The sequence below is a fragment of the Mus caroli genome, unplaced genomic scaffold (assembly GCF_978045245.1).
Source record: "Mus caroli unplaced genomic scaffold, Mus_caroli_1 scaffold_6, whole genome shotgun sequence".
Taxonomy (NCBI): Eukaryota; Metazoa; Chordata; class Mammalia; order Rodentia; family Muridae; genus Mus; species Mus caroli.
Window position 1 is genome coordinate 31,571,278 of NW_028227261.1, and position 25,111 is coordinate 31,596,388.

General features: G+C 51.7%; 1 protein-coding gene across 1 annotated transcript in view; it reads right to left on the bottom strand.

Annotated features, from left to right (window-relative positions):
- Positions 1–428: 428 nt before the first annotated feature.
- Positions 429–25,111, bottom strand: part of Stk40 (serine/threonine kinase 40) — a 39,138-nt gene continuing 14,455 nt past the window's right edge. Inside the window, exons 2-11 of the mRNA XM_021160591.3 lie at positions 18,575–18,694; positions 17,081–17,166; positions 16,425–16,568; positions 13,077–13,304; positions 12,391–12,443; positions 6,207–6,322; positions 4,461–4,605; positions 4,182–4,301; positions 3,590–3,674; positions 429–2,621 (exon numbers count right to left, since the gene is read on the bottom strand). Of these exons, the coding sequence (XP_021016250.1) occupies positions 2,403–2,621; positions 3,590–3,674; positions 4,182–4,301; positions 4,461–4,605; positions 6,207–6,322; positions 12,391–12,443; positions 13,077–13,304; positions 16,425–16,568; positions 17,081–17,166; positions 18,575–18,686 (1,308 nt within the window). The 5' untranslated portion in view covers positions 18,687–18,694 and the 3' untranslated portion in view covers positions 429–2,402. The remainder of the gene's footprint in view (positions 2,622–3,589; positions 3,675–4,181; positions 4,302–4,460; positions 4,606–6,206; positions 6,323–12,390; positions 12,444–13,076; positions 13,305–16,424; positions 16,569–17,080; positions 17,167–18,574; positions 18,695–25,111) is intronic.

Below are 25,111 nucleotides of genomic sequence, written 5' to 3' on the forward strand. Positions count from 1 at the left end.
CTGTGAATGGTAGAGTGTGTGGGCTGTGGGAAGAGGCAGAGCAGCGCTGTCCTGGGAATGAGGCCCACCCCTGGGAGGCTTCATCTGTGGGATGGCCTAGCCTACCTCTCCCTTCAGCAGGAAGCTCTCCGTTTCTTGGCTTCATTGGGAAATACAATGTACAGTCTAAACTTAGGCAAGGAAAGGAGGTGGGAAGGAAGGCGGGCACCCCTGGGCTTCCCAAGGAGGGGAGGGCAGCACAGGAAAAGGGGAGGGAAGCTCCTTTTCCCAGCGGGAAGGACATCCCGGGTCCCCTCCCACTTCCACTTCCAAGTAGGGCTTACTGGCTTTGCTTGCTGAAATGCAGATGCCCAGGCTGTGGGCAGGGATGGAGGGAGGGCTAGAGAGCGCGCGGACAAGCACAGAGGCAGGCTATAGACCATGGTGGCTCCAGATCAGGAAGTTTTATTGCTGACATGCAGGAAGAGTCCCCATGTAGTACAAAAATACGTCTTTATACAAACTTTTTTGTGACTTTTTCCATTTTGTTTTGTTTTTTTTTTGTTTTTGTTTTTCTTTACAACAGGACTTCTCAGTGCCTGACAGCAGCGAGGGCCCCACGCTCCCCTCATCTGCACCGCCAGAAATACCACCAGACCCAGGTTGCCCTCAGAAGGAACCAGGCTGGCTGATGGCATGGCAGACCTGAAGGTATTGCTTTAAAAGGAGGGCATGTGGCATCAGGCCTGAGGGGCTAGGCAGGGGCTCTGCCCAGGAGGGCCCTAGCCAGGCCTCAGAGCCTCACTGGAGGGTAGTCATGGGCTAGGGGCCCAGGCTGACTGCATTTCCACTCCCTTCGGAGACTTATCGCTATCAAATAAATATAGAAAAGAGCCCTCCCCCGCAGCACCATGCCCTGACTCTCAGTGGCCGGACGGCTGAACTAGAGGCAGAGCTGAGTGCCAGGGGAGTTAACTGCTGGGCTCAAGTGGGCTCCACAGACCCAGCAAAACAGAGGCACAGGAGCCCAGGGCTGGATATGGGGCATGGGGAGGAAGGGGCATGGGCAGCCCTGCTACTGCTGGCAAGAGGTGGCCCCATTTTTTCCAGATGGGGAAACTGAGGCACAAGGAGGTTTGGGGACTTGCCCAAGGTCACTCACAGTGAGTCAGCTTTTCAGGGAGTGAGGGGCAGCTCACACTCTAGGAAACATGGTCTCCCCATTGGAGAGCAAGAGGCAGGAGGGGTCTAGGACTACCTACCAGGAGGGTGACATCGCCCTCTCTGAGGGTACACAGGATGTAGGCCTCCGGAGTTGGGTCTCTGCTTGGTACTGGGTGCGCCAAGTCCAGTGCAGGGAGGGGCATTCTGGAGAGAACAGCGTTTCTGGCAAGACGGGCATCCACTTCAAAATTTCGGCTCAAAAAGGGTAGCAGGGCTGTTCTCAAGCCAGGAAGGTAGGAAGGTCCCCCCCCTACAGATTTCCCTCCAAGTCCTACCCCCAAGTAGGTATCTTCCCAGAGTCTTATGGGAGAGGCACCACTTCTGCGGTGAGGTGAGGGTCTCTGAGCACAAGTGGCCTGTCCTCAGTAGGCCCAGAGCATCCTCTGGTGGCCACAGGTCCCTTCACACTATGTCCACGTTTACCTGGGTACCACGGGAAAGATGGAGGAGGTGGGACTAATGCGAACGAGCAGCACCTCAGAGAAGCTGCCAGGACAGAGAGAGAGACAGGTCTGGAAACAGAGTGAGAGAGCAACTGGCAAGAGGGCTCCTAGGTGCCTGGGGTGAGAAGGGAGCCTACACACGTGGGCCCTGCTATTCAACCAGGTTCAGGGCCGGAGTGGCCGAGAGCTGAACCTAGAGATACAAGTTGGGTTCAGTAAAAAAATAAATAGATTTGACTTGGGCGGCAGGTGAGGTGAGAGTGTTCCAAAGCTTAGACTGAGGGCAGGCCCCAGGGGACGGGGAGTGGACGGTGGGAAGGGGTGCTTACTGGGGGCCAGCAGCGAGCTGCATGGTCAGCTTATATGGACTGTGGGGTCAGTGGCCTGGCCAGGCTGCAGCTGTTCCAGTGCCTGGGTCGTGAGCATAGGCTCCCCTCTTCCCTCCCGACACTCAGTCCAGAGACAGCGTGGTTAAAGAGACAGAGGTAGATTAAAATGTCATGATTAAAAGCAGATTAGCTATCTATCTAGAATTCTCAGATAAAAAAACAATCAAGCAATCATCCCAAAAGGTAGCTTTGTGGTACCTCTGTTGACCCTGGCTGTAACCTGGGCTGTCCCTATCCCTGCTCTATCCCTACTGCAGCCTGGGAGAATCAGTCCAGCACTGCTGGGCCCGGGCCCAGGCAGGCCCGATGGCTGGGCCTCAGGTGGGCTGAGAAGAGGTGTGCTGGGCTAGTGCCCTAGTTGAGGGCACTATTTCCGCAGATAACGTTGTGCCAGGATGGCTGTGTCCAAGGAGGTCATTGGCTGTGCGTCGTGGCCTAGCCGTCGGACCGGTGGCATGCTACCGAACTGCCGCTTGGGCACCCAGGCCCGGGCCTCATGGATGGAACTCTTCTCTTCAGCCAGCAGCAGTTGCTGTCGCATGTAGTTCTCAAACTCGTATTGGGAGCACTCCTCTGTCACCTTTGCCTGTGAGGGGAGAGAGCAAGGTGAAGACAGCACTCGGGGAGCACAGCGTGGCTGCTGAGGTCATGTTCCCCAGGTACCACAGTTCAGGCGCCATCTTCCTACAGGCTGAGTGTGGGGCCCTGCTGGCTGCTGGGAGTGGCTGCCGGAGGCTCTAGCTACACACAACCCTGTCCTCTGGCCTTCTAGGCTGCATAGCATCCTCCCCACAGTGGGGTACGTGTGTGTGTGGTGGTGGGGCGTATGAGGTAAGGGTAGAGGTGCGTGTGTACGAGGGGGAGGGTGCAGGGGTGTGTGCATGTGAGGAGAGTGGCAGTGAAGGGTGTCTCTTCACAAAGGATCTCTCGAACTCTGAGGGGCTGACGCGTGTGGGGCTTAGGCAGGCGATGGAAGACTGCAGAGGCAGGTCCTGACTAGCAGGAAGGCAGGATTTTGGAATCAAGGCACAATTCCCCTGCTGCCACACTGCGTGACCGTGGACACATCAGTGTACTTCTCAGATCCTCAGGTGAAAAATAGGCCCCACGTGCCCCAGGCTGGACTGATTGGGAACCGGGTGGGCTTCCACTCACAGCTCTTCCTGGTCCTACTCGGCCAGTGCTCCAGAGCTCCCAGGGAAGGCCCAGCTTCCCTCTCTGGGCACCCTGAAACCTGTCACAGCTGCTGCCTAAGCACTCATGTCTCTGTGCCCACTCCTCGCCCAGCACTTTCTCTACTGTGGAACAGGGAGGAAAAGAGAAGAGGGAAAAATGAATCATGTAAAAACTGAAAAGCAGGAAGGGTGAGAGAGAACCCAGTGAGTCAGAGAGGGAGAGAAATGTGACTGGGGCAGGAAGAGGCTACCCTAGAGGCCCAGAAGGTTGCCTGGCACTGGGAGCTCCCACGACAGGTCACAAGGCAGACCAGGGGTGCCTTTCTATTGCAAGGGCCGGGGAGGGAAAGCCCAGGAATTCCCCCTGCTCCCCACTCACCTCCTGAGAGCTGTCAGAGCTGCTCATTTGGTCATCAATGTCCGGAACCACTTGCAAAGGGCCACTCAGAGAGGACAGGGACTGCCTGCAGGGAAAGTGGCCACATCAGATTAGACAGGTCCCTACTGCTCCTTACTTGCCTCCAGTCAGACCAGCTAACATGGCTGACTGGTCTGGGCCTCTATCTGCTCATCCAATAAAAGAGAGTTAAGAACTCAGCAGCATGCGGTTGGTGGTGGCGCACGCCTTTAATCCCAGCACTTGGGAGGCAGAGGCAAGTGGATTTCTGAGTTAGAGGCCAGCCTGGTCTACAGAGATTTCCAGGACAGCCAGGGCTACACAGAGAAACCCTGTCTCAAAAAAACAAAACAAATAAATAAATAAAAAAGATATAAAAGAACTCAGAAGCAAGGAAATGCCCACCTCACAGCTGGCACGCCCAGCAGGCATCTCAGAGATGTTCACTCTGCCCACTCTCTCTCAGCCCTGCCTTTAGGGATCTGAGGCTGATGGCATGGCAGACAACGGGCTGCTCTCCTGAGTAGGGCAGCAGAGCATGTGTGCTCCAGCCTTGTACCAAGATGCCACTTACCAAGATGCAATGATGGCACTGAGAGCCTCCAGGACATCGGCAGCAGCCAGGCGTTGCTGGGGGTCAAGGACCAGCAGTTTCCGGATAAGACACACTGTGTTCTCAGAGACTCTCCCATCCCTAGACAGAGAGGAAGAAGCCTTAGCCGCGTGATGAGGAGTGGGGTTGGGGGGGCTGTGATCCAAGACTCCAGGACCCCAGTGGTGTTTCTGTCTATTCACTGACATCCCAGAGGGCCGGCTGATCCCTTCCCAAGCCCTCCCAGGAGGCAGGACTCACTCGGGGATGGTGTACTCAGCAGCCTTGATCTTGCGGAAGAGCTCCTGTGGGATGCTGTCGTAGAAGGGGAACTGGCCATAGAGCATAGTGAAGAGCACCACGCCCAAGGCCCACATGTCGCTCGGCTTGCCCCGGTACGGCCGGCCTGGGGAGAGAGGACGTGCACACTCAGGGGCAAGCACAGACCCGGGCAGCTCCTCTCTCTAAATCCCACCTTTGCTTCCAGCCCTGTCAATGCTCTTTCTCACAACTGGCACTGTCCTCAGAGATCCTGCACACTTACTAGTCCCCAACTCCCTGTAGATGCGGGGCTGTGTGCAGCCCGCCTGTTGTGCCCTGCTCTGTGGGGTTCTGTGTCATCCTCTCCAGCAGCATCCTCTGGGAGCTAGGCCTGCGCCTACTCCTCCCACACCAGACAGCAGCTCAGAGCCGGTGGTCAGTCCATCTGTGCACACAGCTGGCAGCCACTCACACCCTATCCAGCATCCTCATCTCACTTGGTTCTTCCACAGACAGGGTGTGTGTGTGTCTCTCTCTCTGTGTCTCTCTCACTTCATTACCTCTCTGTCAGCTTCCTCGTCAGTACTATGGTCTGAATGTCCCCACCTCAGGCAGGGAGGGGGAATGGAAGAGCAGACTAATGGGACATAAAATCAGGAAGGACTATTTGAGGGAGAAAAGGGACTAGGGAGAGGGACCAGAGGGATGTGAAAGAGGGCAAACAGGAACAAAGTGTATGTGCATATGCAGAAAAACAAAATGCCAGGCTGGACAGATGGCCCAGTGGTTACAAGCACTGTCTACTTTTCCAGAGGTCCTGAGTTCAATTCCCAGCAACCACATGGTGGCTCACAACCATCTGTAATGGGGTCTGGTGCCCTCTTCTGGCCTGCAGGCACACATGCAGGCAGGATGCTGTACAGATAATAAATAAATCTTAAAAAAAAAAAAAAAAAAAAAAAGCCGGGTGGTGGTGGTGCACGCCTTTAATCCTAGCACTCCGGAGGCAGAGGCAGGTGGATTTCTGAGTTCAAGGCCAGCCTGGTCTACAGAGTGAGTTCCAGGACAGCCAGGGCTACACAGAGAAACCCTGTCTCGAAAAACCAAACAAAACAGTCCCAGGGAAGCCTGTTACTAAGTTTTGAAGGTGCCAACGGAAAGGTCACCTTACCTTGATTTCCTAATTTGTAGAAAGAGGTTTTGTGAGATTGTCCTTGGGATAGGAGTATGGCATTACTTGAGGGAAGGGTGTTGAGGCCTAGAGCCTCTCCTTCCTCTGCTGGGTGCAGCATGTGCTAAACTTTGCTTAGAGCTGGGCTTCTAGTAAACACTGCAGCTTAGATGCCACATCCCAGGGAGTCTCTCCCCACCCCCTCATCCCTGAGACAAGAGTTTCCCTCTGTAGCTTTGGCTGTCCTGGAACTCACTCTGTAGACCAGGCTGGCCTCGAACTCAGAAATCCGCCTGCCTCAGCCTCCCAAGTGCTGGGATTAAAGGTGTGTGCCACCACCGCCTGGCTGGGAACTTTCTTATGTGCCCTTTCTATGCTCTTTTAGCACACTCATCCCTCTCCCTCCTAGCTCTAACCTGATGTGGGCATGTGACCAGTTTGTCTTCCTCCTCCACTAGACCAGAGATCTTGTTCAGGGTGGGTCAGGAAAGCCCCAGCACCTAGTCCAGGTCTTGCCCCATGATTACCATCTGTTCAAGGAGTGCACTGCCACACCACGTGGGGACCACACATACCGCTGAGCACATCAGGACTGATGTAGGCAGGGCTGCCCCTCTGGTCCTTCAGCAGGTCCCCCTCACTCACAAGGTGCTTCCCAAGGCAGAAGTTGGTGATAGTTATCCGATGGGTCCTAAGAATGGAAGGCAGAGAGGAAATGCAGAGGCAATGGAGCCAGGACCCTGATGAGGCAGGCTCCTATTCTTGTAAACAGGCCTCTGTTTAGGAGAGCAGCAGCAGCCTTCTTGCCTCGCACAGCAGAGGCAGCCTGTGCATCCTCTGGGCAGGAAGCCCAGCATACCATGCCCAGGCCTTATGTGGGGATTCTGGTCCCATGTGAAGTTTCCATGTGCCCTGGTGGAGTGTGGAAGCTGATCCTATGTCATACCCTCCAGATGACAGATGTGTGTGTGTGTCTGTCTGTCCATATTAGAAAGGCCAGATGCCCAGATCTGTTTTCTTTCCCTATTATTCTCTACTTTAGGTTTTATGTCTTTTGTGCTAGGGATTTGAACTCAGCTCCTCCATACTTGCCTAGTGAGCACTTAACCGACTGACCCATCTCCCCTGCCCCGGCCTCTCCTTTCTGGGGAGTTCTTAACCGACTGACCCATCTCCCCTGCCCCCGGCCTCTCCTTTCTGGGGAGTTCTTAACCGACTGACCCATCTCCCCTGCCCCCGGCCTCTCCTTTCTGGGGAGTTCTTAACCGACTGACCCATCTCCCCTGCCCCCGGCCTCTCCTTTCTGGGGAGTTCTTAACCGACTGACCCATCTCCCCTGCCCCGGCCTCTCCTTTCTGGGGAGTTCTTAACCGACTGACCCATCTCCCCTGCCCCCGGCCTCTCCTTTCTGGGGAGTTCTTAACCGACTGACCCATCTCCCCTGCCCCCGGCCTCTCCTTTCTGGGGAGTTCTTAACCGACTGACCCATCTCCCCTGCCCCCGGCCTCTCCTTTCTGGGGAGTTCTTAACCGACTGACCCATCTCCCCTGCCCCCGGCCTCTCCTTTCTGGGGAGTTCTTAACCGACTGACCCATCTCCCCTGCCCCCGGCCTCTCCTTTCTGGGGAGTTCTTAACCGACTGACCCATCTCCCCTGCCCCCGGCCTCTCCTTTCTGGGGAGTTCTTAACCGACTGACCCATCTCCCCTGCCCCCGGCCTCTCCTTTCTGGGGAGTTCTTAACCGACTGACCCATCTCCCCTGCCCCCGGCCTCTCCTTTCTGGGGAGTTCTTAACCGACTGACCCATCTCCCCTGCCCCCGGCCTCTCCTTTCTGGGGAGTTCTTAACCGACTGACCCATCTCCCCTGCCCCCGGCCTCTCCTTTCTGGGGAGTTCTTAACCGACTGACCCATCTCCCCTGCCCCCGGCCTCTCCTTTCTGGGGAGTTCTTAACCAACTGACCCATCTCCCCTGCCCCCGGCCTCTCCTTTCTGGGGAGTTCTTAACCAACTGACCCATCTCCCCTGCCCCCGGCCTCTCCTTTCTGGGGAGTTCTGGTCCCTCTATGGAGCCCTGGCATCCAATTAGGTCAAAGCGTCCTCCAATTCTCCCCAGTCCCCACAGTCCTCCGAGGTAACACAATGGGAATGGAAGATGCCAGCACAGTTGTCACAGCACAGAGCAACCACACAGCTAACCAATTTCCACCAGTCTGTCTTTCTAAAACCCCACTGTAGGCCAAAGCCCCCCAGGACACTCAGCACTGGAAGGGTGGAGAACTTTTCTGGCATTTTCAGGGTGGTGTAACCTCCATGGGCAGGTAGAACCAGGAGATAGCACAAGAGCCCTTGTTTAGGAACAACTCCAACCTTGGTCTCCTTCCTGCTTCATGATAGGGCTTGCACACACTGCTGTTGATATAGCATGGTGGGGTACCCATGAGCTAGAGATGGTCAGCAATGCAGGTCTGCATCTTCACTGGTTCAAGGCCTCCAAAAGAGAAGGCGTACTCAGAAACTGAGGGCATGCACTGTGAACTGGTGATGCTGCTAGGCTGGGATCCCCTTTGCTCATCGCTTTGAACAGGAAGCCTTTAGAAGAATTCTGGGCTCCTGCTGCATGGACTTGTGGAGGCTCAGCACATAGAACCCATACTGTGTAGTAAAGGAGGGTCCATGACACCCCACCCTGGGATTTAACAGAGCACTGTGGGTTAACAACCACACCACATCAGGTACCAAAGGCATATTTCAAAGGTACCATAAGACAATGTGATATCTATTCCCAACCAACCTTTGTGGCTATTCTGTTTGTTTCCTGTAGTGCTAGGGGCCAAAGTCAGGACTTGTACACACTAGAGCTCTTTCACTGACTATATCCCCAGCCCTATCTCCAACAACTACCAGCCCTTGCCCTGTCATTGACTATATAGCTTCCTGATGGTCCTCATTTGGGAGGTTGACACTAACACCAGAGGAGGAGTGTGGCTCTTGGAGAGTGGGTAACACTCATTTAGTAAGCAGGGGCCAGCGTCCCAGGAGGACTCTTAGTGTAAGAAGGGAGGCTGAGCAGAGGCGAGAGATGCCTCCCAGTGCTGAGACTCAGGTGCACACTTTCCATTTGCCCCCACTTACTGTTTGTTTGTTTCCACCTCTGAAGGAAACTTTTTCAACAGCCTATTTCAGATAGGACAGCTAAGACCCAGAAGGAAAGGGACCTGCCCGAGATCACACAGATTGGTAGCACTGGCAGGTAGGACTAACAGGCCCAGGCCTGTTAGGCCCCAGACCCCCCTAGGAAGTGCCCAGCCCCCAAATGACTTTTCCTTCTGTTCTATCCGGGCTGACTCATCTCTTGTCTTGAGTTTCAGACTGCCTTGGCCTTAAAAAATAATAAAAAAGACCAATTCCTCCCTCACCCCCAAAGTCTTCAGGCAAGCAGCTTTTGGCTCGGAACCTTTCTAGGAAGCTCATCGTGTGGTCCTCACAGCTGGGGGTGAAGGGAGGACAGCCCTCGCCAAGAGGACTAGGGGAGCACGGGTGAAGAGGGGTGTCTCTTCCTAGCTGCAGTGCCACTGCTGAGAAGCAGCAGTGAGACACTCAGTGAGGGGCCTTGAGCACCTCTTTCTAGAACAGTCTCCAGGGAGGGTGGAGGGTGGAGTGTGGGCTCAAGAACAGCGTATGTGGCTGCAAATGGATTTCCCCAGGAGCTGCATCCAAGAGGCTCTGAGAGCCCTTCAGCTACTTCAGGGAATTCTGCTGGCAAAGGGCTTGGTGCAAACAAAAGCCAGTCTGTCCTCCACATTTCCCATTGAAGTGTGGGCACCAGCTCTTATCCAGGACGTCCTGCAGAAGCCTGGTTGGTGGCCTGCAGGCTAGGATGTAAACAAAGGGTCTCAGCAAGGGTCATCTGCACATCTAGATGCAAAATGCCCCAGCTCTGAGCCTCCTGTGCCACTGCTCCACACAGGACTGCACAGCTTTACAGAATAGCCCTGTGTTTCTGTACTGGCCACTGTAGCCGCAAATGGATCCTGTGGTCTCTCAGAGGATCCTCAGAGGAGGCTTAGGATGCTGGGAGGATAGCTCAAAGCAGAGGCAGAGAGTCTGAGACTCAGATGCCCGGGCCTGATCCTGTCTCTGCACTTCCTTGCTGGGTGAAGGTCTTAGGAAACTCAAATGTCCTTTTCTGTGAAGGGGACTATGGCAGAGCCTGACTCTCAGGACCGGGCAGGCTCTGAACAGGTAAGATGGCCCTCCGTGGGGTTGACAGAGGAAGCTGTCAATAGCCTATCACTCTCTGCCAGCCAGCATGCTCAGGAGAGCCCACGGGAGACCGACTCTGACATGGGTGACAACAGGCCCTGGAGGCTCTCCCACAGGAAATGCCATGGTCAGCCCAGAGGCCTCCTAAAGCTTAGCAACATTGGCCTGCCTTGCCACCACCACCACCCACGCTGGGAGAGTAGCAAAGAGCTCCCCAGGAGCCCCAGACCCCCCAGTTGGTCCTGAAAGGAGGGCAAGGGCATCGAGGGGTGGCGGGGCAATGTGCGTCAGCAAGGCCTGCTTTGGGTGAGTCACGCTTCAGCTATGGCCCCTGGGCTACCACAGTGTTCTGCTTTTCTAGGAATTGGTATGCAGCTTGCCTACCCAAGAGGAAGGAGGAGAAGGAACCCACAGTCAGCCTCACATAACCCCAAGGAGGACTTTAGATTTCAGCCCTTGCTTCCCCTGTTCCCTTCCCTGGGGCTCTCGTCCCATTTGTCTGCATTCCACTGGCTAGCACAAGAACCTGGCAGGGTGGGGGAAGAGAGGGCTGGCATGCCTGGGTACTTAAGTGGAAGGTAGCTGGAGCCTGTCTGTCCTAAGTGAGGTGCAGTGAGCACTCTGCAAGCTGAAGATACTTGAGACCTGTTACAGCTATACTGAGGGCTCCAGAGGTGCAGAACCAGGGGCTGGGAGACGGGAGAAAGCAAAACCACCAGTGGAAGAAAGAAGCCTAGCACACTAGTGTAGTTAACAGCCAGGAGCCCAACCGTGTTTCCATGACAACCCCTGGGATGCTCATTTAGAGAGCCGGCAAGCCAACAAGCAGCTGTTATGAAGAGCCTTAGCTCTCTAGTCCAGCTGGGTGGGACATGGGTTCTGCAATGTCCACAGAAGGCCTCGGACAGGCAGGACCCAAGCTTTCCTCTTTCTCACTCATATTCATACATACGTATGTATGTATTGTGTGTGTGTGTGTATATATATATATATACACACATATACATAAATACTTTTTTTTAAAGACAGGGTCTTTCTTGCTTATATAGCTCAGGCTGACTCAAGCTTGTGATGCCCTTGCCTCTGGCTTCCAAGTGTTAGAAACCAGCCTAAGCTCTCGCATTCAGATGATAAACTCATTCTCTCTAAGGCAATACCCTCTCCACAATTTGCCAAGGTGGCCAGCACCCTCTAACACCTGCCTTCCTCTTCGAGTCCCAGCCAGGATTGGAGGGCCCTTGGTCTCATCCGAGGGGTAGGAGCTCCTGGCCCATTCTTCTGTTTCTCACTCACAGGAACCTCAGGTCCTGATAGAATTGACATTTGTGTGTTCTTAGGAAGGGCCAACCCCAACCTGGCAATTTTACATCTATATCTATCTCAGGCTGCTCTTTGTAGGAAGGTGGAATCACTCCACTTCTACAGATGAGAAGCAAGCGCAGAGTTCTGGTAACTAGAGACGTGAACGAATTCACTGAACAAGTAAATAAACATAGAAGAGGCGCAGTCGGCGGTGCAGGGCGGGCTCATAGCCAGGTCCGACCCCCACATCCTGCCCCTTCATCTTCCCTAACTCCTCACTTAGCCAGATGGGGTCAAAGCAGTCCTGGAATTTCCTGTTTCCTTCCCTCCCCTCTGCAGTGTGTGACACTAAGGATTGTGTCCTTTCACGTTCTCAGGCTGGCAAACCTTTGCTCATCCTTCCGAATCAGCCAGCATGCAGCTAGCTCCCCAACACCATCCTCGGTATGTGATGTGGTATTTGTTTTCTGGTCATCAGATGGCAAGCTACATGGGGTAGGCCAGAAATAAGTCTGTAGTTTCAACCTCAGGGAGCTGGCAGAGAGCAGGGTCGCTTAGCTGGCTCTGTATGGTACTATGTTGTATCAGCTGGAGCTTTGAAACCTGTGGTTCTCGCCCTCCTGAGTGGTCCACCTTCCTACAGCTTCTTTTTCCATGACCACTGAGGCTTCAGCTATTAGACAAGGACAGTGGGACCTCTCCTGGGGTGATCACATCATGGAACAAATCCCCACTATGACTTGTGCTATAAGCATATGCTGCTGCCATTTTGTCTTCTAACCTACCCAGAAGAGGGAGGGAAGGAGAGAGGCTCAGAGAAGCAGGTGAGGAATGACACCACCCGAGTGCTGTCATTCCAGGACTGTGGAGTCCGCAGAGCACTTTTTCCTTCCACAGGGTCCTGAAACCTTGCTTAGTTGGTGCCCTTGTGCCATTGCCCTAGTCATGGTTGAAGGGGCAGCACCCACGAGAGCAAGCTGCTGCTCCTCCCCACCAAGACCCAGGCCACTCTGTCTGATCCTGGAAATGTCAAGTACTGCTTGCTTTCTGGGAGTCTGAACGCCCAGTTTCAGAAAGATGGCACTCCCAACCCTAGGACTCTGGGACGCTGGACTGTTGTGAGTCAGTTCCCACAGGCAGTTGCTGCATGAAGCCACCGTTGAGGTTGAGCAGCGGCGGGATGGGTGCTTACCTTTTATTGAGCACCATGTTCCCAAGCTTCAGGTCTCTGTGCACGATGTTTTTCTGAAAACCAGTGAAAGGATGGTTTGCATGAGAAAGTGAGAAGTGGGGTCCACCTTGGAAGATGGAGGCTCCTCAGGGTTCTGGGAAGGCAGGTACCCCCTGTCTGTCTCTTAGGTCTCATCAAGCATGCATCAGAGTGGCCTGGCAGCTGCCTCTGCTGCTTTCACCCCAGACCAGCAGCTTATGGGAATTCTTTCTCTTTACTCCATCACTATTCCATGAAGAAAACAAGCTTCAGTCTGGAGGTGGGGGCACGGAGCAAGTGCCATGGCACTTCTGGAGCTAATTACTCCAGGCTCGGCCCACGGAGCCTTGGATGAGGCTCAAGCACTTGTCCTTCACCTTGGGGTACCTGGCACCCCAATCCTATCAAAGTTCAGATGCCCTGCGGCTATAATTTAGCTTTTCCACTGACTGGGAATTACTGCATGGAGCTCTGTCGGCCTTCACAGGGACTATGGCTGGCTGTGGCCAGCAATGTGTCTCACCCAGGGCAGTAGGCATTCCATCACTTCCCTCTGGCCACACTCCCAGCTGAAAGCACACCTGGGTGAGGTCAGGACCAAGCAGCTTTCTGCTGAGCAGAAGCCAAGAGAGATGCTTTTCCTGGGGCATGTGGGTCCTGGGCCTCACCTGGTGCAGGGCTTCCACCACCCGGACCACGTCGTAGAAAATGACCACGGTCTCGCGCTCACTGAGCCTCTTCTCCTTGATGACATAGTGCTGCAGGTTGATGAGGTCAGCCGTCTTGTCACTGAAGTCGTGTGCACAGAGGCAGTCAAGGACGAGGCAAATGCGTTTCTTCATCTTCCTTACCGTCCGACCAGACTCTGTGTCCTCGACCGCTTCACAGGTGCGGTCCTGGGAGGCAGGGAGACAGGCCAAGGCCAGGGAGTTAAGGCTCTCCTTCAGAGGTGCAGAGGGAAGTGGCTGAATGTCTGTTCTGTTGCCTTGGGTGAGGCACAGATAGGTGGTCACTCAAACCTCTACAGGAGTCAGATGGAGACACAGACAGCCTGACCGGGCAGCATCAATACCTCGGGACACAGGGTCAGCTCTGGGCGGTTAAAGCCAACTGGCTCCTCAGCACCATGTCACAAGCAGTGAAACTAGGCCCCGGGGTGTCTTCCTCCTACTGTACTTCCAGAGGCCAGCTAACACCAACGGCCTCCTCCATCCATGTCCAAGACTTAGATGGTTTGTTTTTTTTTTTTTTTTTGGTTTTTTTTTTTTTTTTTTTTTTTGAGACAGAGTCGTCTCGCTATGTAATCTTGACTGACCTAGAACTTAGCAAGTAGACCAGGCTGGCCCTGGACTCAGAGATCTGTCTGTTGGGATTAAAGCCATTGCTACCACTCTAGGCAGAAGACTCTAGAAGTTAAGAGTGGTGACTCCTGCAAGATTTCAGGGTCACACAGCCTTCTGTGTGTGGTGGATGATTTTGGCTGCCAACTTGACTGCATCTGGAGTCAACTAAATGCCAAGTGGCCTGGTGCATCCATGATGGATCATCTTTTTCTTTCTTTCTTTCTTTTTTTTTTTTTTTTTAAAAGATTTATTATGAGCCGGGCGTGGTGGCGCACGCATTTAATCCCAGCACTCGGGAGGCAGAGGCAGGCGGATTTCTGAGTTCAAGGCCAGCTTGGTCTACAAAGTGAGTTCCAGGACAGCCAGAGCTACACAGAGAAACCCTGTCTCGAAAAACCACAAAAAAAAAAAAAAAAAAAAAGATTTATTATTTATTATTATATGTAAGTACACTGTAGCTGTCTTCAGACACACCAGAAGAGGGCGTCAGATCTTATTACCAATGGTTGCGAGCCACCATGTGGTTGCTGGGATTTGAACTCTGGACCTTCGAAAGAGCAGTCGGGTGCTCTTACCCACTGAGCCATCTCACTAGCCCATGATGGATCATCTTAATCCATTACTTAAATCAGAAAGATCATCTCTCCGTGTGCCATATTTTACATGGTAATCCACATAAAAAGATGTAGAAGAAAGAAACTGAGTGCTGGCTGGGCTTGGGGGAATCATGCCAGCACTTAGAAGGCAAGAGCAGGCAGATCTCTGAGTCTGAGGTTGGCCTGGTCAGCATACTGAATTCTAGGCCAGTCAAGACTACAGAGACTGTCCAACACAGACTGAAGAGCAGCTCTTCAGGATCCCTTTACTTTAGGCCTTCAGCAGCAGACTGAGATGGTTGGAAGTGTCCAGCCCTACGGATGGAAAAGCCACTGGATTCTTAGCCTTCCTGTCCTCAGGCAGCCATTGTTGTACTACCTGGATCACAGTCCCGAGCCAGTCAACAAATTCCGGTATGTTCTGTTCCTTTAGAAAACCCCGACTGGGGCTGGAGAGATGGTTCAATGATTAAGAGCACTGACTGCTCTTTCAGAGGTCCCAGCAACCACATGGTGGCTCACAACCATCAGTAATGAGATGACACCCTCTCCTGGGGTATCTAAAGACAGCTACAGTGTACTTACATATAATAATAAATAAATCTTTGGGCTGGGATGAGTGGGGCTGGAGGGAGCAGAGGTCCTGAGTTCAATTCCACCACATGATGGTTCACAACCATCTGTACAGCTACAGTGTACTCGTATACATAAAATAACTAACTAAATAAATATTTAGAAAACCCTGACTGTCCAATGGCTTTCCTGTGGCTAAGGACTGCTGGGCAGTCACATAACTGGCAAGGAATACCATGCTGGCCTCAAATAGCTCCACTGCATGAGTCTAGTTCCTCATGCATAAAGCGGAGCTAACAAGCTTTCCCTCCCTGATGTCAAGGATTAAGTAAGCTAACTGTGGCCTGCTGCAGTCAGGGGTCAACAGGTCAGTTACTAAGGCTGGGTCTGCTGTCCTAGTCACTATTTACTGCAAGGGAGTCCAAGTGTGACAAAAACAAGTACAACATGAATGCTGGGACCTTGCTGGCCACAAGAGACCGGGTCATTGCCAGCACACAGGCAAAGCCCCCTGGGGAACTCCTGGAGGAAGGAACAAATAGCCAGATTACTCCTTAAACGCAGGTTCAGATCTGGGCTTCACTTGTTGCAGGGTTTAGGCCCAGGGTCCAACACACACAGATGACTTGCTCAAGATGACTTTTGGTCACTTCTATTCTGTCAGCCAGAAGAATGCAAACGAAGGACAAGCATGTGACGATACCAGAATTGCATATGATATCAGAACTGAGATACTAAAACCAACTTCATTTCCGTTTCAGGGAAATGCTCTACTGTTGGGAGCTGCTTCTATGGCAAGTCTAAGATAAGGCGGTGACAGGTGTGTGTGTGAGGGGGTAGCTTACTGTTAGCCCAGGCTGGGAAGCGACACTTCAGCCTCCTTAGTGTTTTCCACCTGCTTTCTGTCAGTGATCACACTGACAAGGAGACAGTGTGATGAGTAGGTGTCACAGTAGCCAGGGCTGGCTGCATTCCTTAAGGCAGGTGACACTGTGACTCTCCCATTGTTCCTATGCTTTGGGGCTCAGAGACCTGAAAATGATTTGCCTGAGGTCACACAAAAGATGTTCAAGGTCATCTGCAGAAGAACCTGAAATACCTGGGCAGGCAAAAGGACTATGGTCCAGTCACACTGTGAGAGCTGACCACAGGTGACCCTAGCTCTTGCTCTGTCTTCCACTCGAGCCTGGCCAATCCAGACAACACGGTTGGAAAGAACATGGGGGACATTAAATGACTTCCTTTTCTCTCTCAGAAAGGCAGCTCTTCCAAGTTACCCTGGCTGCTCTAAGTTGTTATTTGTGAACCATTCTTCAGGATGAGATCATCCGGGCACTGTAGCACCATCATGACCCTAGCCTGATTGCAAATCCCTCTGCCCAGGCCTTGACAGTGAGCAGAGAAGGAACACAGGAGTCCCACACTAAGAAGCTGGGAGCTGCTCATAGAGTAGAGGTGCCTTTAATAGATGCCAGGCAGGGCAAGGGGTGTGGGGGCCACTTACCTGGAAGAGCCCATGGTGGTGGACCACGCCATCCTGTGTGTGCAACAGCGAGAGCAGAGAGTACTCGGTATGCAGCAGCATCTTGCCCTGCCTCTCCTCTTGGCTCTCTATTCCTTGCTCACCCCTTTCCTCAAGGGTGAGGATCTGTAGAAAAGCATATGAAGAAAAAGAACAATGCGGGCTGGAGAGACGGCTCAGCAGTGAAGAGCATTGACTGTTCTTCCAGAGGTCCTGAGTTCAGTTCCCAGCAATCATATGGTGATTCACAACCATCTGTAATGGGATCTGATGTCCTTTTCTGATGTGTCTGAAGGCATGACAGTGTACTCATACAAATGAAATAAATAAAATTAATCTTAAAAAAAGAAAAGAAAAGAAAAAGAACAATGCTTTCTTTCTTTTCCCCAGGAGGAGAGCTCACTTCCCCAGGGGAAGCAAGCTCACTGCTGCTATGCCCGGCCTGATCTCACACAAGCATACAGGACAGCCTGTAAGTCACACAGAGCTCTTAAATGAGTTGCTGAGTGAGACTGTGAACTTAATTCTCAGGAACAAGTGGGGCTACTGGTAGGTGATGCAGGTGTGAAGGCGCTGAGAAGAGAGGATGGGCAGCTAGGACAGCCCTGGTCCTGAGGGTCTTGGCCTGTGCTTCTTACCTTCAACTGATAGAAGTCATCTGTGCCATCTTTTCTTGCCAAACACTGCACAATGCTTGGTACCGGTGAGTTGCCCAGGCGGGGACCTACGGCACACAGAACCATGGGCTCACTTTCCAGAGGCCTTCTGGCCAGATCTTCTCTTCATAGCTACTGGGCCGCCCCCCAAAAGTTCCTTCCAAAAGTGGAGGTGGACATGTGTGCATCTGCTGGATACATACCTAGCTTTTGCTGGCACAGTCCTCAAAAAGAGTTTCCAGTGTCTAGTGTGATGCACGCCTATGACCCTGGCACTCAGGAAGCTCACGCAGGAAAATGGCCAGCTGGAGGCCAGCCTGGGCTAGACAGTAAGGCTTTCCTGGCCTCACTAACCCATAGCTTCTCATTTGTGTCCCCCTGTTCATCTCCTTCGAGGACTCAGCTACAGTCTTGTTTCCCAACAGATGGGCTAAGTCCTGCGAGGGCGGAAGCGGTCCACCCTCGTCACTGTTCACCTCCACACCCCCACAACCAGCACAGGGCTATCTGCTAGTAGCAGACACCATTACGAGCTATTTTCTGGGTGTCCAAAGTTGGAACTAGGCTGTGCCTCTAAGTTCCAAAGGCTGCCCTAAAACAAAAGTCCTACTAACGCCCTGGTGCCAGAGCCCATACTATCTGCAGCTTTGGCCATCAACAGCCTGGACTGGCTGGGCCTCAGACACCATGAAAAATGGCCTGCTGCTCTTAGGCCTCCTAGAAACATTCAATCCACCCAATTTCTACACTATTCTACAAGAAGTCCAGGGTATGAGGTCAGCCTGGTCTACATAGTGAGTTCCAGGACAGCTAGGGCTATACAGAGAAACTCTGTCTCGAAAAACCAAAACAAACAAAAAAGTACAGGGTATGCCTCTAATCCTAGCACTTGGAAGGTAGAGGCAGAGGCAGGCAGAACTCTGTGACTTTAAGGCCAGCCTGGTCAACATAGATCCTGTCTTAAAATACCCTTCTCAGCCGGGCGTGGTGGTGCACGCCTTTAATCCCAGCACTCGGGAGGCAGAGGCAGGCGGATTTCTGAGTTCGAGGCCAGCCTGGTCTACAAAGTGAGTTCCAGGACAGCCAGGGCTATACAGAGAAACCCTGTCTCGAAAAACCAAAAAAAAAAAAAAAATACCCTTCTCTAAAAAGAAATAAATACAGGAAGCTCAGGGAAATACTATACAAAAACACTGAAATCAGTCATTTCATTCGAGAAAGTCAAATAGTGCCTTACATGGTGAGCCATGTGTTCTAATGTAGCCATGTGCTTCTGTGAGCTTGTCCATGTTCTGAGGTTCATAGTCTCAGGGAAGGGAAGTCAGAATCTGGCTCTCATAAAGCTGGTGTACTGACAAAAAATTGACAACTTTTGTCATGGAGTGACCACAGCCCTGGTGGGCACCTCACTCTGTTGTGTGTAGGTCAGAGACTTGGCCGCTGTGCCCTGGCCACACCCCAAGGCTAGAGGCTTACCCAGGACGAACGGTCCTGCTCTCTTTGCATTATTTCCAGCAATGCCAGTTCCTAGAGCCTTGGCGTTGGCCGACGTCTCCCCAGCTCCTCTGTCTGATGCTCTCCGCTTCATTCTCAGTTCTAGACAAGACAGAAAAGAGCCTTTCTGTTGAGTAAATCAACAGTGTTCCTGACTCGAGCTCAGACTAACATGGATACATCACATGGCTGCTGCAGCCATCACCTCCCCACCAGAAGGAGCAGCCAAGGCTCCCGAAGACAAAAGAATCATAACCCTTGACTTGAGAGTCACCACACACCAACAGCAGATGTCCTTGAAGGCAGTAGACACAGTTGGTTGCCAAGGAAGGGAGGGGAGGGGAGTCTGCTGAAAGGTGTCAGAGGGAGGCAAAGGACTTTGTGTGGGAGGGTAGGCAACCCATCCCCAGCCCTGAGTAGCTTTCTCAAAGTGGCCCCCACCTCCAATACTCAGACTGTGAGGAGGGGGTGCTTCCTCCTAGGCCATCTCCAAGAAGTGATGGGCTGTGGACCCTGGCAAGTGGCCCCTTAGACATGATGCTTAGGACTTCCCTCCTGCCCATGGAGTCTGAGGAGCACTGGCCTGAGGTTTGCTATGCAGCCAATGATGACCTTGAATTTGTTTATTATTATTATTATTATTTTTTGTTTGTTTGTTTGTTTGTTTTCGAGACAGGGTTTCTCTGTGTAGCCCTGGCTGTCCTGGAATTCACTTTGTAGACCAGGCTGGCCTCGAACTCAGAAATCCACCTGCCTCTGCCTCCCAAGTGCTGGGATTAAAGGCGTGCACCACTACCGCCTGGCTTGTTTATTATTTTTAAAAGATTTATTTATTAATTATATATAAATACACTATAGCTATCTTCAGACACACCAGAAGAGGGTGTCAGATCTCATTACAGATGGTTGTGAGCCACCATGTGGTTGCTGGGAATTGAACTCAGGACCTCTGGAAGAGCAGTCAGTGCTCTTAACTGCTGAGCCATCTCTCCAGCCCAAATTTGTTTATTTTTAATTAAAAATAAACCACTTGAAAGTATTGAATGCAAAATAATGTTTTTTTAAAAAAATGAATACTTTTTTGTTTTTTTTCTATTTGTTTGTTTGTTTGTTTGTTTATGTGCACTGATGTTTTGCCTGCATGTATGTCTATGTGAGGGTGTCAGATCTTGGAAATCCAGACAGTTGTGAGCTGCCATGTGGGTGCTGGGACTTGAGTCCAGGTCCTCTGAAGTGTAGTCAGACTGCTGAGCCATCTCTCTAGACCTCCTTTTTTGTTTTTTTAATACAGGATTTCTCTGTGTAGTCACGGCTGTCCTGGAACTTGTTCTATTGACCAGGCTGGTATGAACTCAGAGATCCACATGCTTTTTCCTCTCAAGTGCTGGGATTACAGGTATGTGCCACCATTGCCTGGCTTAATGAATATAAATTTTTAAATAGTATGGGTATTTTGCCTGCATGTCTGGTACCTGTGGAGGCTAGAAGAGGGCACTGGATTCCTGGAACTACAGCTGAGTTGTGGGCCACTATGTGGTGTTGAGAACTGAGCCAGTTGAGAACTCACCCACTGAGCAATCTCTCTAGTTCCAAGATACTATTTCTTGAATGGAGGGAGGGAGGGAGGGAGGGAGGGAGGGAGGGAAGGAGGGAAGGAGGGAAGGAAGGAAGGAAGGAAGGAAGGAAGGAAGAAATGATGGATGGATAGACAGACTGGGGTGATAAGAAGGGAAAGAGGGCCACTGTCTGCCCGTCAGTGGGGTTGTGACGTTCCTGAAGATCCATTCCCTCTAAGGCTTTAGAACAAGCAAATACAGGGAGCCAGGGTTTGGAGCAGTCTTACAACAGAAAGACATCTTATTCTCCAAGTCCAGCCTCTGGGGGAGACAGAGCCCTGGCGGAGGAGGAAGACACAGCTCACAGAGGTGCCCCAGTACAAGCTGAAGCTCAGAGAAAAGTTAACAGGGGTGGGCAGAGAAAGCAGCATGACCTGGGAGAGCCCAGGAGAGTAAATGTTGCTGAGTCGGAGGTGAGACGGAAGCCAGGCGAGACGTCCAGCAACATGCAATGTTAGGAGTGTAGCGTGGCCATTATCCAAGGGGCTGGCTCAGAGACACGGAGCTCCAACTTCTCTTGTAATTTCATTTCCACAGAGAAATATTTTTTTTTTCCCTAGACAGGGTTCCTCTGTACCAACACTTAGAAGAGGGCCAACACAGACACCAAGGAACCTAACCTCATCACCTAGACAGCTGCTCTCCAGTCAGGCTTCTGTGTCTCCTGGGTTTTCACTCTCATATGAAGTAATATAAATCACTGTAGAAATATGGACCACACTCTGATGCCATTTTGCAAGTTTCCCTTTTCCTTAGGTAGAAGTTTATGGTATGTGAAGTATATCCTATTAAAATTGTAAAAACAAGTAAGCAAGCAAACAACCCTAGGCTTGGTGCACACCTTTAATCCCAGCACTTGGGAGGCAGAGGCAAGTGGACTAGGCTGAGTTTTGAGGTCAGCCTGGTCTATAGAAGTGAGTTCCAGGACAGCCAGGGCTACATAGAGAGACCTCATCTCGAAAAACCGAACAAACAAAAATAACAACAAAAACAAACACACAAACCAAAACCAGGGGCTGGGATGGAGCGGCGTGGCAGAGCACTGCCTTGTGTGTCCGAGGCCGTGTATCTGTCCTCACCATGGCAAATGTCAAATACAGTGGCACAGGATAAGAGCGCCTTTCGCTCTCCTCCTGGAGCATCCCAGGAGGCACGGGTTGTTCACCCCAGGGCAGGCAACCTGCAAACACAGCAGCTATGCAGGGGAAGGAAATAGAAAAGAGAAGGAAAATACCATGCTATTTCAACCCAAATGGATGTCAACCAGCAGCAAGCAGCCACCTGGTGGGGGAGGGGGACTTGAGAGAAAGTAAGGAGCCCAAAGTACCAGCAAATTTAGGCTCTGGCCAACACCAGGAAGAAAGAAACAAAGAGACAATTATTCTGACTTTGAGTCAAGGCTCAGAAAGGTAGGCAGGGCCAGCAGAGCCTCACGGTGGCTCACAGGGACTGCTCCTGGCCCTCGGGTCCTCTCAGGATAAATGCCAAGAAGCAAGACTGCAGAGTCAAATGGGGAAAAGGACTTTTTTTTTTTTCAGACGGTCTCACTCTCTAGCCCAGTGGTTCTCAGCCTTCCTTGTGCTGTGACCCTTCACACAGCTCTTCATGCTGTGGTGACCCCCAGCCATAAAATTATTTTTGCTATTGTTGTACATGGTAACATAAGTATCTGTGTTTTCAGGTGGTCTTCGGAACCCCTGTGAAAGGGTCGTTTGAGCCCCAGGTTGAGGACCACTGCATCTAGCCCATGATGACCAAGCTCATTAGACAGCCAGGACGGCCTCAAACCGATGGGGATCCTTTCTCAGGCCAGTGGTTAGCTTACAGGTACGAGCCACTGTGCCTGGCAGGGTGAACATTTCTTTTTGTCCTAAGGCATTTGATACACAGTGGCAAGCTGTTCCCAGGAAGCCTGCCATAACTGACAGTCCCATCAGCAGGGTGGGAGAAGGGAGTCAGGTCACAGGTCCTGCACCTGAGCCAGGACTGGTTCCCTACTCTCGCAAACGATCCAGTTCATGAGTAATAAAAGGGACAGTGTTACTTTTTAAAGTCATAAGTCTTTTTCTTTCTAATCTTTATTTTGGGGATAATTACAACATTTTCCTCTTTCTTTTCCTCCCTCCAACTTCTTCATAACCACCCACTCCAAAGTCAGAATTCATTGCGTCTGAGGCTGGACCTGTTCCACACGCTCACTATCATAATTCACTGCGTCTGAGGTTGGACCTGTCCCACACGCTCACTATCATAATTCACTGCGTCTGAGGTTGGACCTGTCCCACACGCTCACTATCATAATTCACTGCGTCTGAGGCTGGACCTGTCCCACACGCTCACTATCATAATTCACTGCGTCTGAGGCTGGACCTGTCCCACACGCTATCATAATTCACTGCGTCTGAGGCTGGACCTGTTCCACACGCTCACTAGTTGTATGAATTGTTTCTTTTTAAATTTTCTTTATTTTGTTCTCTATTTTAAAAAATTATTACATTCATATTTGTGTGTGTGTGTGTGTGTAAGTACAGACACATCTTAGTAGACATGCGGCATTTCTCCTTCCAGCATGTGAGTCTTGGGAACTAAACTCCGCTGGCCCTGGTCCTCCATTTTTTTTCTTTCTATGGTTAGATACACCCCAAAGAGTCAGACAGCAGCACCACGCCAGTGCCCTTCTTTGCCTGGCTAACTCCTGGGCACCTCCACTGTACACAAATTTCCTCAGAGAAAGAAGCCAAGCTTGGCAGCTCCTGCCAATGGCTCTCACCTAGTCTCACATTGTGTCCTGTGGTTTCCTCCATGTACTTGCCATATTTTGTAATAATGTATTTGTTTGTGTGTCTCTGTTTAATGACTGTCACCACCACTAGAAAAAGAATCTTATATACACATATGAACCACTGCACCTTGGTGCCTGGCCCAACACATAGTACCAACAGACTCCACATATTCCCTCCAGTTGGTGTTCTCGCCAGGGCCAGCAGCCTCTGGCAATAGCTGCTGTCACTTCACTCTAATCCTGGTCTCCTCCTCTAGAGTGCTGAGCCTCTTCTCTTCTCCACAGTTCCCTGGAGAGCAGCAACCAGGCAGGCGTATCACATCTGTGTAGGTGCTGCTTCTTCGCCTACACAGTCTAGACGCCTGTTTGTGGGAGCAGCTGGGACTCAGAAAATGAGTGGGCTCAGCCTGACCCCTCCTACCCCACTCAGGATTCTACTCAAGCAAATGTCATGGGAACAGCTCCAAGACACCGCAGACAGAAGGATGGGAGCAGATGGGCAGGAATAGGAAAAGATGCTGGAGGGGAAGAGGTACCCTGACTGCCTTCCTTCCTAACCCAGAGTTGACTGAAGCAAAGGAAATCACGGTGAAGAGACAGCCAGGAAAAACTGGAGGATAAGGTTTTCAGAGACAGACCCCCTTGCCCCTGCTCCTGCAGATGGTAGACACATAGAGTGGCTCCACCCTGCCCTCAAGTATCCTGACAGGGATGCTCCAAACACACCTCTAAATGGCCCACAGAGAGGCCTGTCTGAGGGACCCTGCACCTGTGGTGCTGCAGAACAGTACTGGCTGCCATGGCTCCAAAAGGACTTGGGCAAAGCCCTCCCAAACAGTTGTCCTCACCCTGGGTCGAGGCCCCTCTCAGATATGACTTCATGTCTCCCAGGCTGAAGTCTCAGCAGCCCTGGAACTCAACAATCTCAGCTTTGAAGTTTGTAGAGCTTTGAATTTTTCAACTTTCCCCATGTTCTGTCCTTGCAAGTTGGTGCCACACTGACTTAGATCTCAACAAAAAGTTCGGTGTGATGAGATGGGGTTGTGGGATGCCTGAGAGGATGGCACTGGAAAAGAACACAGCCAAGCAGCCCCACCAATTGTTGTAGACTATAACTAGAATGGGACTTCTGAAAGCAGGGGCTCTGTGGGCTCTGCTGGGCCTGGGGGCCTCAGCGTGAGAAGGCATCATGAGGTCTGAATCAGCTACCAGCAGGCCAGATGCTGTGCTCGCCCCTTTAATACAGTTCCTCCTATTGTGGTGGCCCCAACCATAAAATTATTGGGTTTCTATGTCATAACTGCAATTTTGCTACTGTTATGAATTGGAATGTAAATAACTGATATGCAGATGGTCTTATGTGACCCCTGTGAAAGGCTGTTTGACCCCCCACGGGCTGAGAACCATTGGGACAGGGGCTACCTATGCTAAAGCACCAGCTTACCTGAACGCTACCAGGCAATGAGAGTTCAGGGCAAGGGAATTCCCTGCCTCGGTGAGTCTGAAGTGCAGTCACGGGCCTGCATATGGACAGAAGGCATCCACATGCAAGTTCCTCAACTTTTCTTGTTTGAGATGGGAATCTTTCCATGTTGCCCAGGCTGGTCTTGAACTCCTGAATTAAAACAATCTCCTTGTTCCAGCCTCTGGGGTACCAGGATTACAGAGACCTCCCAGTCTGGGCCAAGGCTCCTTGAAGCAGCCTCTGGGTGTCTGAAGAGTTGGGTGATGTTGCAAATCAACACAGTGAATAAAAGAATACAAGGTCAATCCTCCTGGTGGGGAAACAAACCAGAGTCCTGGGCGGGCAATGGATGACTTACTGTGGGAATACATACATGTTTGTATGTGTGCCTGTGAACATAGCAGCTGGGAGCCATGTTTGTCAGCAGCTGCCAGTGCCCACTAGTAGCCAAACAACTATGTATCATTCTGCCAAGTCACATCAGCCAACAATTTCATATGCAAGCTGTCCCTGTCAGCAGGTCCACCCTTAACCCTTAGGTTCCTGGCTGTCAAGAAGCAGTAAGAAAGCCGGGCGTAAAAACAAAACAAAACCGGGCATGGTGGCGAAAGCCTTTAATCCCAGCACTTGGGAGGCAGAGGCAGGCGGATTTCTGA